The sequence below is a fragment of the Crocodylus siamensis genome, chromosome 1, assembly GCF_052110815.1.
Source record: "Crocodylus siamensis isolate JL-2025a chromosome 1, ASM5211081v1, whole genome shotgun sequence".
Taxonomy (NCBI): Eukaryota; Metazoa; Chordata; order Crocodylia; family Crocodylidae; genus Crocodylus; species Crocodylus siamensis.
In genome coordinates, this window is record NC_143395.1 from 254,438,240 (window position 1) to 254,452,008 (window position 13,769).

Here is a 13,769-nt window from a genome sequence, read left to right on the forward strand (position 1 = left end):
CTATATTCATTACACTGCTTGGTGGGACTACAAGCTTTCCTTCCTGTAAAAGTCAGATTTGCTTATGGTAAGTAACCTCATACTCTGTTTGCTGACATACTAGGCTTGGAATCTGAAACAGCTGATGGCATCACAAGAACCAAAACGTTTGTAACTTTGTATCAGGACAAGCTCAAAACTACATAGCTCAATTTTGATTGTGCTATATGGAATGTGGGTTGTTTAAATCATAGGAAGACATACTTGTTGTACTACCCTTTTGAGCTTGATACTGTAGACCTCCAAATATAATATCCCTGAATTATGCCTGAATGTTAAAGACTTTTTCAAACCACACTATTTAAATGGCATGTAAAAGAGAACTTCAAACTCTTACCCATTCTTTTGCTGCAAGTGCTAATTATTTTGGGGGAATCCACTGCCCAGGCTGGGTTGATAGTTGGGTCAAAGTACTGAAAACTCATCAAATCTCATCACTGACTACGATCCATGTAGGGTGTACAGCAAAAACTAACTCAGGTTAATATGGCTTCAAGTAGAGGGCATTTTAAGAAGTTAAGGAAAAGCAAATGTGTGGGAATATATGATAGACAATCATCACTGTAACTAAAATCTTTCACTTTAAGAAGAGGATTCTTGTTAATTGTTGGTAAAACCTAGAAAATGTTATGCTATGGAACTCCTAGTGAAGAAACATAATCCCAGCCTTTATGCCTGAAAAATTATCTTTCAGGATGTCAAATGTGAAGGAGATAGACATTTCTAAATCTCCTGAGGCAAAGCTGCAGAAAAATCAGATCTATATGCTTGAAGCTGCCATTGAACATATGGGTGCCAGATTCAACAGGCTATAGCAATCATCACTGTTCGATTCAATTTTTTGATTCAATGCAGCAGGCTAATGATAAAGAATTTGCTCATTATGGCAACTTACAAATAGACAGTTTGCCAGACCGCTTTACAGAATCTTTTCAGGAAGAGGAAAAAGAATGCTCTATTTCAATGGTTGTCTCTAAACTGACATTTAAAACCATCAGATCAATAACAAACGACAGCACACATGCACATTTAACAAAGCTTTTAACTATCAAGTAACCTGCCTTTTGTGATATATTGCTCTGGGTTCAAATACTGTTCCCACTGCCCTATAGCAATGGAGTGGTAAAACACGGATTTTCCACAGTAAGCTTAATCAAAAAGGACTATTTCCATAAGTATATATATGAAGCAAGGCATATTTCAAAGTCTTAATCCAAAGTCTGGTGAAGAGTGAGTGGCCCCAAGTGCTTGTTTTTTTTACCAACCCTGTTACCTTATTCTCTAGTGACAAAAGAAGATCAAGAATAAAATGTATTTATATACATAGTCCCAGCAATCACTCAGCAGAAGCAGAAGGCAGCACTAGTAAAGGATTAGAGTACCATCATTCTGTATGATAAGATCAGATTTCTAACCAGACGGACGTTATCCATTATTCAGGTATTAGAATTCTTATTTGAATTTGAAATTAATTACAACATTGTTTCCCTTCTGACTCATGGGCCCAGACTGATAGCACTAGCAGTGTTTTAATTCACAAAAGAAACAGCAACACTAACCATCTTTTGAGAACACGAGAAAACTGAAAATTCCTGGAGTATATTAATACCAAAGAGAAACAGAATGCACAAAAATTCTAGATAATCACCACATTTGTAGTTACCTGAAACAAAATCTTAACAAGAGAAATAAAACAACTGTATCACAGTGTCATGGGCATCTCATCAATTGACCAAGAACATTGTCTCAAACTTTTGGTAATAAGATCTAATGTCCAGTATATATAATATTATGGTCTACTGTTAGGAATAAATTAAATTTATTGCATATTTTGGAAAGCCTCTAATTCAACTAATTCCCAGTTTGGATTCAGAACATCTGGAATCCTCGCTTCTGTTTTGGAAGAATATCACGTGCAGAAGTCTAGACTGGCTGAACAAATTGATAATCCGTATTGTGATAAATAATGGAGCCACCCTGAGTTTTGGCAGTTTGGTCATCCCATGCTTAATGTATTTTCCTGGACTGATACAATCAATTGTACAATTTTCAACATATCCCTCTTTAAATATTTAAGATATTTTGGTAAGGGTAGGTGGAAAAATTGAAGATCTGGGAAAGGCAATTTTCCCATATACCTGTGTTTGAATTCCACTCAATTTAAGGGAAGAATGTTCAGTACAAATTTAAGTAGAGTAGTTAAAGTATGTATATGTTCCTCCCACATCCACTCAAAGATTAGTCAGTCTTCATTTTGGCATATCAAGTTTAAAGCTAAACCAAATTTGTTTATACATGTAGAAGTCTAATCATAGAATCAATGAGTTGGAAGGGACTTAGACAGATCATCGAGTCTGACCCTCCGCCATGGGCAGGAAGGAGCACTGGGGGTGGCAGGGGTCATAAGACCCCAGCCAGGTGCCTACCCAGTCTCCTCTTGAAGATTTCCACAGAAGGAGAGAGCACCACCTCTCTGGGAAGCCTATTCCAGGCTCTGGCCAGCCTTACAGTGAAGTTAGTTCTTCCTAATATCCAACCTAAACCTATCCTCCCTCAGCTTGTGGCCGTTGTTCCTAGTGACTCCAAGGGGGCCCTGGTGAACAGACTTTCCCCGAGTCCCTACTGGTGGCCCCTGATAAGGTTGTAGGCAGCCACAAGATCCCCCCTCAGTCTCCTCTTGTGGAGACTGAAGAGATTCCGGTCCCTCAGCCTCCTCTCATAGGGCTGGCCACAGAGGCCCCCAACCATACGAATGGCCCTCCTCTGGACCCTCTCCAGGTTCTCCATGTCCTTCTTGAAGTGCAGCGCCCAGAAATGGACACAGTACTCCAGCTGCAGCCTGACCAGCACCGCATAGAGGGGAAGCAAAACCTCTCTGGACCTGTTAGTGGTGCCCCTGTTGATGCATGACAGGGTGCGGCTGGCTCTGCCTATTGCTTTGTCACATTGGCAAATCATATTCATCCTGGAGTCAATTATGACTCCAAGATCCCTCTCTGCCTCTGTGCTGCCGTGAGGGTCAGCCCCTAACCCATAACCATAATACTGGTTCCCTCTCCCCAGGTGCAGCACCCTGCACTTATCCTTGTTGAACCGCATCCTGTTCAGATCCACCCACTTCTCTAACCTATCCAGGTCTGCCTGGATGCGGTAAAGACCTGGACCACATTGACTCAGTGGGTGTCAGGAGCAGGATATGACCCCATGCCTCCATCAAAGCCAAAAACACTCACAACCTGAGTCTAGCACCTTAGACCACTCAGCCATCCTTGCTAGGAGAAGGGGCTATAAACCTGGGACCTCTCAAACCCAAAGCGAGAATCATACCCCTAGACCAACGAGCCTCACAAATACTCATTTAACCAAACGCCAAATTAAAATCTAGTAACTTGCATTAAAAGTGTCCTTTTTTCTAATCTTGATTTTCAGAAGAAAATGCCAATTTTTCTAATAATTGGTATTTTTCTTCAAGCCCTTTTGAAGCAATTGGGATTTTAAAATTGACTAGGAATATGAGAAAAGGTTCGAACTTGAAATAAAAAATATTATTTTGAGGCTTGACTCAATTTTAAATATTTCAGGTTGTTAGTAATATCAGACCGGGGAAAATAGATTTAAATTTCTAAGCCAATTTACATGCTGTGTTTACCTTGAGCAAGCCAATCAACTATTCCTCAGTTTATGTATTTGTCAGATATTATTTCCTAGTCTTCTTTATAGTCTCTAGAAAAACCTCAAAAGAAACAGTTTACATTACTGAAAGTTTCACTATACTAGATAAATTAATAAATAATTATGACATATAAAAAACTAGAACTCTTGGTTCCAAAATGATACCATTTATTAAACCAACTGGGAAATTGCAAGAAAACTGTCCTTTTCTGCAAGCTTTCGGGATTAAAGTCCCCTCTATAACTAAGTAGCCCATAAGTAATTATGAGCATTCTAACAAGTCACCTACTCCTAATTTACTGTAGTGACTTAATATTACATTACTTCTGGGGTTGGTGGCTTTTTGAGATTTGCAAATTCCCTTCAGGAACTGAAACTGAACACTTTGACATTATGTATTTAATGTTACAAAATATTTGTACATGGAAAAATATTATGGCATTTCAATAACCATTGTAAAAACTTATCAAGGCAGAAAAAAAATACCTAATTTGGACTGTACATTTGGTAAAATCTTATTAAGTTGTCCAGTATGGTTCAAAAGGATATATTTAATGGAATTGCAAATACAGAATAAACCACTAGATGGCAAGCTTTAATGGTAATTAATTGTTATTACTTTTGGACTTACGATAATTTGGTGTGAATGCTGGAATTGACTGAAGAAAGAAATATAAAATTAATATTATGAAAGAAAATTCCAACACTATCCTTTCTACACAGTTCAATGAGGGGAACATTTTGAATTAATAATTACACTTAGTATTAAACCCAACAACAAAAATAAAAGCTTTAATTTGTTTGCTTTTGAACAAAGGGCCTATTAGTTTTAACTCCGTTCCTTCAGTTTATCTTTAGTCACTTCATCTTGCTGTCACATTCCACTTTTATTAAAAACTACAATAACTGAAACCAAAATATATTCAAATCATGAGGAACAACATTATGTAAAAAACGTAGTTCCACTGGTCAATAAGTTAGTTTAGGTAAATTAAAGATACTGCTTCAACCAAACACAACACACAAATTGAAATTAAAATTAGGGATATAAAAAGTTAAACAATCATTATACTTAAACTGTTTAACATTTATCATTTACCTCCCAGCTCAGCACTGCCCACTCTTGGGGCAATGGCTGGGGGCCAACACAAATTTGGGTGGCAGCATCACATGGCACTGTGGCAGGGAGGTAACTAGCAGTTACCTGGGGTAGTGGAGCCAGGAAATTGTGTGTGGCGGAACTCGAAAGGGTTAAATAGGAGCAGGAACAGCAGTGGGGCTGCTATCAAGGCCCCCCACCCCCGGGGATCCCACTTGCTGGGACACCTGCACCATGCCGTCTCCAGGAGTTGCCTGCAGGCACCTGGAGCTCTGAATAGCACCTGCCTGCACCTTGGCTCCTAGTGAAGGACAATCAGGTTACAGGTGGATCCACCTTGGGCGTGATCCTGCATGGCACTTCTGTCCACCACACGCCCCCAAGCTGGGAAAGCCACCTCAGGTCCTTGCTGAGCAGCAGCTGCCAGAGCCTAAGGCACATGCAAGTGGGAAGGAGGCACCGCCCAGCGATCCAGGTGCTACCTTGGGCATGATCCTGTGTGGCATGTACATCTGCCACGTGCCCCTGAGCTATGGGTTCTTACCAAGCAGCAGCTACTGGAGCCCAGAGTTGGGGTAGGCAGGTGGGAGGGAGGCACCACCCAGGACTCCAACCACAGGCTGGAGGCACTGCCTGGGCACGGCACAGCATAGCTGCTCTGGCAGGCAGGAGCTCTTGTGGGTGCTAGGGCAAAGGGGCAGTCCACTCCTGTGGCCCCCAACAACAGCCCCACCACTGCACTCACTGCTATTTAAGCACTGCCGGCTCTGCCATACAACTGCCCAGCTCCACTCCCCCAAGTAACTGCTAGTTATCTCCCTGCCATAACAGCCGCACGATGCTGTAGCCTAGTTCCATGGCACCTCCTGGGTGGCCCCTGTTTGAGCTAATCCCCCAAAGTAAAAAATTAATTAATAGACTGTGTCAATTACGGATTGGTCACTGATTTGCTACATAACTTTATGAAGTCAACTGACTTCTTCTCAGGTCCTTCACCTTTAAAATAAGGTAGCATTTAGCAATGGAAAGTAGGAATGCTACCAGGATTAATAAGCATGTACAGTGCTTGGAATATGTCCATGTACTAGATAAGTACATGGACCATGTAGTATACAACCGTTAAAGATATGATGGAATTTGATCCATGATCCCAAAAACTGCACCTCCTGTTCTGCTTCACATGCCTGGCAAGAGGCATGACTGTGGGAGTGAGAATCAGATCATCCCCTATTGCCAGTGCACAGAGAGCCCAAGATCATGTTCCCAGGCTCTCCCTGCACCAACAAGTAGCAAACTGGATGCCTGGGGCTTGCTAACTGGTAGTCTCAGCCTTGGGGGAGCACTGAAGTCAAGGACTCCAATGTACTTCCAGGACTGGTAGTGCCAATCATCAGACTAGCATTCACAGCTTCAAGATTCAGCATTGCCAACCCAGTTTTGTTTTTGATTTTTTACTGACAAATCTGCAAGCTTTTGGCTGACACCAAACTTTCTTATTGACATTTTTTTTTACTGATATATGTTTTATATAATGTAAATGTAACTCTTCTGCCATGACCCAGTTGAAGAGCTGGGTTCAAATTTAGAAGTTTAATGTCTACCATAGTAAAAAAGTAAAAAAGTTTAGTAACAAACTATAAAGTTAAAAAATGTCCTGGGTTGCCAAGAAACTACTTGACTGAAGTATGCTGCTCCCTCCCCCATTCCAGGGCCTCCTACTTACCTACCATCCTAATGTCCCCAAACTTCCCCCTTCTGCCTCCCCCAGACAGCCCCGCAAGCCTTATCCCTGCCAGTCCCGCTTTCCCCATCCCAGCACAAACCCTCAAAGAAGCCCACAATGACCAGCAGTATTACAAACAGCCTGATATGCAAGACACTGCTGAGACAATGCTCTTAGCAAGTTGCTGGGCTCCTGCTCCAACACCAGGTGGTGCTGCTGTGCTCTGTCTGTCAATGCTACAATCAAGATGCTTAAAAAATGCTACAAATGCTTACTGTTTTTAATGACAGTGACATTTTTAAACAATTATACTGACAGTCATTTTAGCCTGATATTTTTAACTGACAGTTGGTAACCCTGTTGGGAGTCCATCAGAACAAAGGGCTGGAAGCAATGATGAGCTGATCAGCCTGGCTGCATGTTCAATTTAAGGAGCAATGGGAACCAGCCACAAAGTTAATACACATATTTTGTGTAGCAACTTATTCCCTGATTTACTGCACCATTAACTGCATGAACATGTTGCCAGGTTGCTATTTATGATGTGATTAACTGTTTAATCATGTCTTAACTGTAGCATATGCCAGGAGACTAAGTATCATCTTTATGACAGTTTTCTAATATACCTATAGTTTCTGGTGTTTAATCTGGATGATACTGAGACAGAATTATGACATTCTCGTTTTTTTAGGTGTTTTTCACAGATTCTTCAAAATCAGACACATCCATAATAAAGCTCTCAATTACGTACCACCAGGAAGATAGAGAGACTATGTTTCCTGTAAAACCAAGTCATCTTCTAGCACCTTCACAGGTTTCCTAGTTAATTCCCAATGTAAATATTAAAAGAATTGTCAAGCATGAAGTCATTATTTCATGTTTTGACAACATACTCTTCACATGACCTTCTCAATGCACTCTGGTCCTTTACTACTTGCGTTTCTACTCAGTGATGCATAAATTAGGATACATTTATAACTTGTGTTATGCATACATATGGAACTCTACCTTTTCTCACTAGAGATAGTGGGATTAGAGTGGTTTTACAGCTGAGATGGTCCAGGAAATGTAAAAGAGGTAAGGGTTTTTGGTGATGTATTTTATTGGAACAACTGTATAGCTGGAAGAGAGGTTTGATTCATAAATTCATAAATTGTATAGCTGGAAGGGACCTCAGAAGATCATTGGGTCTAGCCCCCTGCATCAGACAGGAAAGACAGGTGGGGTCAAAGGACCCCAGCAAGGTGACCATCCAGTCTCCTCTTGAAGATTTCCGGACTAGGTGATTGTACCACTTTTGGACAGAGTTTATTCCACAGTCTGGACACCCTAACTGCAGAGAAGTTTTTCCTAATACTGAGTCTGAAATGGTCTTCCAGGAGTTTGCAGCCATTATTCCTCATTTTCTCCAAGGGTTCCCTGGTGAACAGCTGTTTACCAAGCCTTTGATGCACTCCCCTAGTGTAGTGGTAAGTTGCTACCAACTCCCCTTGCCTTCTCTTTTGCAGGCTGAAGAGTCCCAGATCCCTCAGCCTTTCCTTGTATGGCTTGCCATGCAAGTCTCTGATCATACAGGTGATTCTTCTCTGGACTCTCTCAAGCTTGTCCACATTCTTGTTAAAGTGTGCCACCCAGAACTAGATGCAGTACTCCAGCTGTGGTCTCACCAGTGCTGAGTAGAGTAGAAGAATCACTTCCTTGGTTCTGCTGGAGATGCATTGATTGATGCATGCCACAGTATTATTTGCCCTACTGACTACAGCATCGCACTGCCGGCTTATATTCATACTGTGGTCTGTTATTACCCCCGGTCCTTTTCCTTGTGCTGCTGGTCAGTTTGGTGCCGCCAAGCCTGCAGGTGTGCAGAGGGTTGTTCGTCCCCAGGTGGAGCACTTTACATTTTCTGATGTTGAATTTCATCTGGTTCCGATCCACCCGACTTGCCAGCTTGTCTAGGTCTGCCTGTATCTGTAGCCTATCTTCAAGCATAACCACACTCCCCCATAACTTGGTGTTGTCCACAAACTTGGCCAGTGAGCTCTTCACCCCCAACATCCAAATCATTGATAAAGATGTTGAAAATTACTAGACCAAGCACTGATCCCTGTGGGACACTGCTGGTCACTTCTCACCAGCACGACACAGATCTGTTCATTAGGACTCTCTGGGTCCTACCCTGAAGCCAGTTTCCTATCCACCTGACTGTCTTGGAGTTAAGTCCACAATCCTCCAATTTCTTCGTGAGGACATTGTAGGATACCAGATCAAAACCTTTTTGGAAGTCAAGGCATACAATGTCAACCTCCTCTCTCTTGTCCAGGTGGCAAGTTATGTGGTCATAAAAGGAGATGAGGTTGGTAAGGCAAAACCTACCTATGATGAAGCCATGCTGGCTGCTGTTCAGAATCCTACCTTTTGCCAGCTTATCACAGATAGACTCCTTGGTGAACTTTTCCAGGATTTTCCCTGGGGCAGAAGTTAGGCTAATTGGCTTATAGGTACCCAGGTCCTCCCTTCTCCCCTTCTTGTGGATGGGCATGACATTGGCCCTCTTCCAGTCCTGAGACCTCTCCAGAGTGCCACAAGTTGTAGAAGAGTTTTGCATGGGGTTCCACAATGTCTGGCCAGTTCCTTCAGCACTCTCAGATGAAGTACATCTGGTCCTGCTGACTTGATTTATGACATTCCAGCAACAATAAGCCAAAAAACCTAATGACTCCAAAGAGTTTAATTGTCACAGTTTGCCCACTGTGAAACTCAAAACTTAATTCAGTGCCTGAAAAATCATAACTGAACAGGAATTGATTATTTTATTCTTTTCTAACAGAAATTTAAAAAAAAACATGCAACAATATATGGCAAAGTTAAAAGCAATGAATTTGCCACTTAAACCATAGATATTCAGAACATTAGTCTAAGTTACAGACTCACCTTCTCATGAGAGAACAGATAAATAGGAGTTAATGAAGGAACTTCACTTAATTCACAACTCAGGCCAAGTAATGTCAGAATCTCCTTAAGAACTTCATATCTCTTGGCATTGCTCATTTTAAGTGAATTAAAATCCTTTTGAGTTTTCAAGGCCACAGAACTGATATCTAGCTCCAAGTGTACCTGGAGGTCAAAAGGCAAGAGAGAAAGAAGAAGAAGAAAAAACAGAAAGACATGAACCACCACTATATAGCACATAAACAAAACTGTGGCTGAGACTAACAGGCACAGGAACTGTAAAAATGGTTTCACTACATAAAGACCAATTAGCACAAACAGATACAAGTGTTAAAAACTGTTCAGGACAACTAGCACATTTACACACAATTAATTTACAAGACATTTTAGTGAGCTAAGTTTTAACATCTTAAAAGCCTAATAAAGCTAGGGTGAAAAAATATTAAAATAGTCCAGTAAATTCATAATTTCTGAGAAGACAGCAGTCACATGTAAACTAGAGTCTTTTTCCTGGAAAGTGTGTAAAAATGTCTTCTTGTAAGATTACCTGATGCTCAGGTAATAATGAGCATTGGTAATAATGTATTACTCTATATCAGGGTTGCTCAACTAGATACCTTTGGGCCATGTGCAGCCCACAAAGGACTAATCTGAAGCCTTCAATCTCCTACCAGGCTACTGCTCACTCGTCGTTGCATACCCAGGGGCTCCGGGCTTCCCTGCCTCCTCTGGCTTTTGCTTCCTGTTCGTACTCTAGGGGTTAAGATGGGGTGGCAGAGCTCACACTGCCAGAGGAACCCATAACCTGGGACACCCACATGGCACCACATAGCAAGGGGAAAGGTGGGGAGTGGACAGGCCATGGCTTGCACTGGTGTCTCCATGGTGTGTGGCCCCCACTAGCGAGCCTGTAGGAATGCAGCCCCAACGCATTTAGAAGTTAGACAGCCTGCTTTTCTCAAAAGGTCATAGTCTTTATGAACTCAACTAGTACTAGGAAGTATATAAGGCTTTAAAAAGCAACATCCTAGTATGGGAAAATGGACAATGACATTAATCATCCCTAAAACCACAAGCTTTGTTGCATAGTCCATAGTGTTCTCTTTCACTCATTCTGGGGGGTACTTCTAACACGTGCAAGTAAAGTAATTATAAGAAGTTAATCCTTCAAGAGTTAATTTTAAGGCTTATTACAATCAAAAAGCATTATAATAAGGAAAAGAAACACAAGAGCCTTTGAGAAGAGAACACAATAGAAAATTATCATCTGGTGAGGTAGCTTAGTATTTCCTAAATTGAATAACAGCAATGTAACTTGTATAACCAAAAGAATAAGTATGTATATGGAAATACCTTGGAGCCTTAAAAATCTCCTTCCTGTAATTAAAATCAGTATAGAAGTTGCGTATTTTGCAAAATTTGTTTTCCCCCACATTTCTATTCCAACAGATTTGCATTTCAGTGTTGATAAATTATATCCTGCCTTCCTTTTCTCAGCTATAATGCTGGCTCTGAACAAAATCATCAAGTGAAAAGTCATCTAATTTGGACCACCTATGCTAAAGCATATTAAAGAACAGATACAGCCAAGCACCCAAGTAGGAAACTGACAGAAACAATAACAGTGATTGTTATACCAGTAGGGTTAATCTAACTCATGACGCTTTCTGTGAAGCATCATGAGTTAGACTGGGGAGCAGCATGTCTGTCAGCTTTCATACTTCTAGTGCCCAGTGGGCTAGCTGAGTAATGCAAGCTGACCATTTGGCAGGGATTTTGGCTTGGTCAGAAGTGGAATCTGCATTTTTAAACTAAAGATGCAAAAATAATATTATACACAGTGTTTCTGTTTTGTTTCATAGTGCTATCTGTATCTCAACATATGGTTACTGATTCTTATGGATTAATTTGTTTTTGGAATAAACCTTTTTGCTAATTCTTATAAATTACTGTCAGTGATTTCAGAGCATTTGGCAATTCAGGAGGCCCTTTCTGCAAAGAAGGGAATCTCAAATTTCTAGCACAGCTGGACAGAAAGATGAAATCCTTTAACTAACAAAACCTCTTCTGTTAAGAACTGAAGGGCCCAAGAGAACTAGGTGAAGCTGAGGTATCCTGGAGGGAGTTGACTCCTGGCATATTTCAGCTTGTTCTCAGTGGTCAAACAGCAGAGATAGGTTTAGAGCTGAAGGACAGCCCTGAAGGTTGAGTGCACCCCAGTGCTTCAGTCTCCTAATTCAGCCTTTCCCAACCTTTTTCACCCGTGGCACAGTTACATGGCCTCTCCCACCCCATGGCACACCTCCCACAGAACAGGGCGGGGTAGCCTGCAGCCAAAAGCTGGAGACTGGGGGCAGATGGCGAGCTGTCAAATGCCGCAGACCGTGGGGAAGGGGGAGTGGTGAGTGGCTGAACACCGCAGACTGGGAAGGGGGGGGTAGCAAGAGGCAGAACTCCACAAAGCGCCAGGAAGCAGGGGGCACGGTGTTTGAATCACTGGTTGAAGCTGTGCCCTCCGCCCCATCTGTCTGCCTGCCCGCAGCAGCAGCAGGCAGGGGGCATGGCTCCAGCCCAAAATGCCACAGCACACCTGGATGTGCCTGACAGCACACCAGTGAGCCACGGCACACCGGTTAGGAAACACTGCCCTAGCTAATTACATGCCTTCTAACAGTGGGTGACTGACAAATCTTCAACTCTGTTTCAAATAAGCTAGACAGCTGGGCACATGGTTGGTTACATTAGCCCCTCTGTCCACGGCCAGCCACGGAATCAGTATTTAAATGACTTGACAGGTTTAGCATTCATTGTCAGCATAGTCAAATTCCTGTTAGACTTCCCCCCCCGCCAAGCTGGAAGCCCCAGCAGGGGCTTCTGGTCTGGGACCATGTGGCTGCCCTGGTATCAGAACCTCAGGTAAGAGGGGGGAGAAGGGCAGGGAAGGACCGCGGAAAGGGAAGGAGCACGGGAAAAGAGGCTCCTCCCCCACCCCGTGGGTGGCGCTCCCTGCTGCAGCCCACGTGGGGCTGTCCTGAGCAGGCAAAAGCAACGCGATGCAGGCTGTGAGTGGCTGCAGTGCTTTTCCCCTGCTCTGCACCAGCTTGTAACCCACCCCCGCTGCAAGCCTGGGCCTTGCATCAGCTCTGGGCTTGCCTGTCAGGGCTGCTTCATGACAGCAGCAGCTGTGGCCCCCCTGCTTGCTGTGCTGGGCAGTGTTTATTACTGCCACCTCTGGGCTGCCCAGTGCACAAGGTCCAGGCAGCCAGCAGCAGCAAACACTGCCCGATGCAGCAAGTGGGGGGCCCACAGCTGCTGCCACTGCAGAACAGCCCTGACGGGCAAGCCCAGAGCCAACACAGGCCCCAGGCTGGTAGCGGGGGTGGGTTATAAGCTGGTACTGAGTTGGGGGGGGAGCAGCCCCATGGCCGGCACCCTGCGCTGCAGCCACTCACAGGACAGCAAGTGGCTGCAGCGTGGGGCGCTGGCCATGGGGTGGGGGAGGGGCCGCTTTTCTCCATGCTCAGCACTAGCTCATTCCCTGCCAGCGAGCAGGGGATCAGAGCTGTGCACTGCCCTTCACCTGTACCGTGAGGCTGGGGGGCACTGGGAGTGAGCAGAACCAGTGTCCGGGGCCAGCACCAGCAGGGTCCAGAGCAGGGCAGCAGGGATACAGGGTCCCAGCTGGCAAGGGCTCTATGGAGCCGGACCAGTTGCCCCCTCCCCCTGCTGGCGCAGCCCAGCCCGGCTCCACAAACCTCTGCCAGCCTGTGCCCCGCTCTGGGCCCCACCGGTGCTGGTCCTGGGGCATTGGTCCCAAGATATTGGGACACTGGTCCCAAGATGGTGACCGGGGGCAGAGCACCTGTCAAGGGGCGGAGCTACCCATGCAGCCCTCAACAGCTTACCAAAACTGGCTAAGTGAACCTCCACCCAAAATAATTGCCTGCCCCTGTATTAGACAGTATACCTAACGCACTTTAAGTATGTAGAAAGCACTCTAAAGCTGTAACTGAACAGACATTCAAGCCTCTTAGAATGCTTTAAAGATGGCAAGACTGCACTTCAAGTTAACACTTGATGGATGTGTACTAATGTAAAGCACTTTATGTTAGAGCGCTTTATCCAATATGCATGCCAGATCTCATCGAGCTTAGAGTGAGATCTCCACCATCCCAGGCAATGTTGTGCAGGGCTGCACTCTAGTCACAGGCTGAGCTTGCTGCACTACCCAAGCTCCAAGCTGGCCCCAGCCCCACCTTCTCCCTCTAGCCAGCTGCAAGTCACAGC

General features: G+C 43.9%; 1 protein-coding gene and 1 long non-coding RNA gene across 3 annotated transcripts in view; one reads left to right on the forward strand and one right to left on the reverse strand.

The window, feature by feature from the left end:
- Positions 1-13,769, reverse strand: part of HLCS (holocarboxylase synthetase) — a 195,795-nt gene that overhangs the window by 146,600 nt on the left and 35,426 nt on the right. For both annotated transcript variants that reach the window (XM_090060519.1, XM_090060511.1), the window contains exon 5: positions 9,465-9,647. In XM_090060519.1, the coding sequence (XP_089916645.1) occupies positions 9,465-9,647 (183 nt within the window). The remainder of the gene's footprint in view (positions 1-9,464; positions 9,648-13,769) is intronic.
- The window catches only part of LOC149874368 (uncharacterized), a 131,475-nt gene that overhangs the window by 90,806 nt on the left and 26,900 nt on the right, over positions 1-13,769 (forward strand). The gene's annotated exons all lie outside the window — the stretch shown is intronic.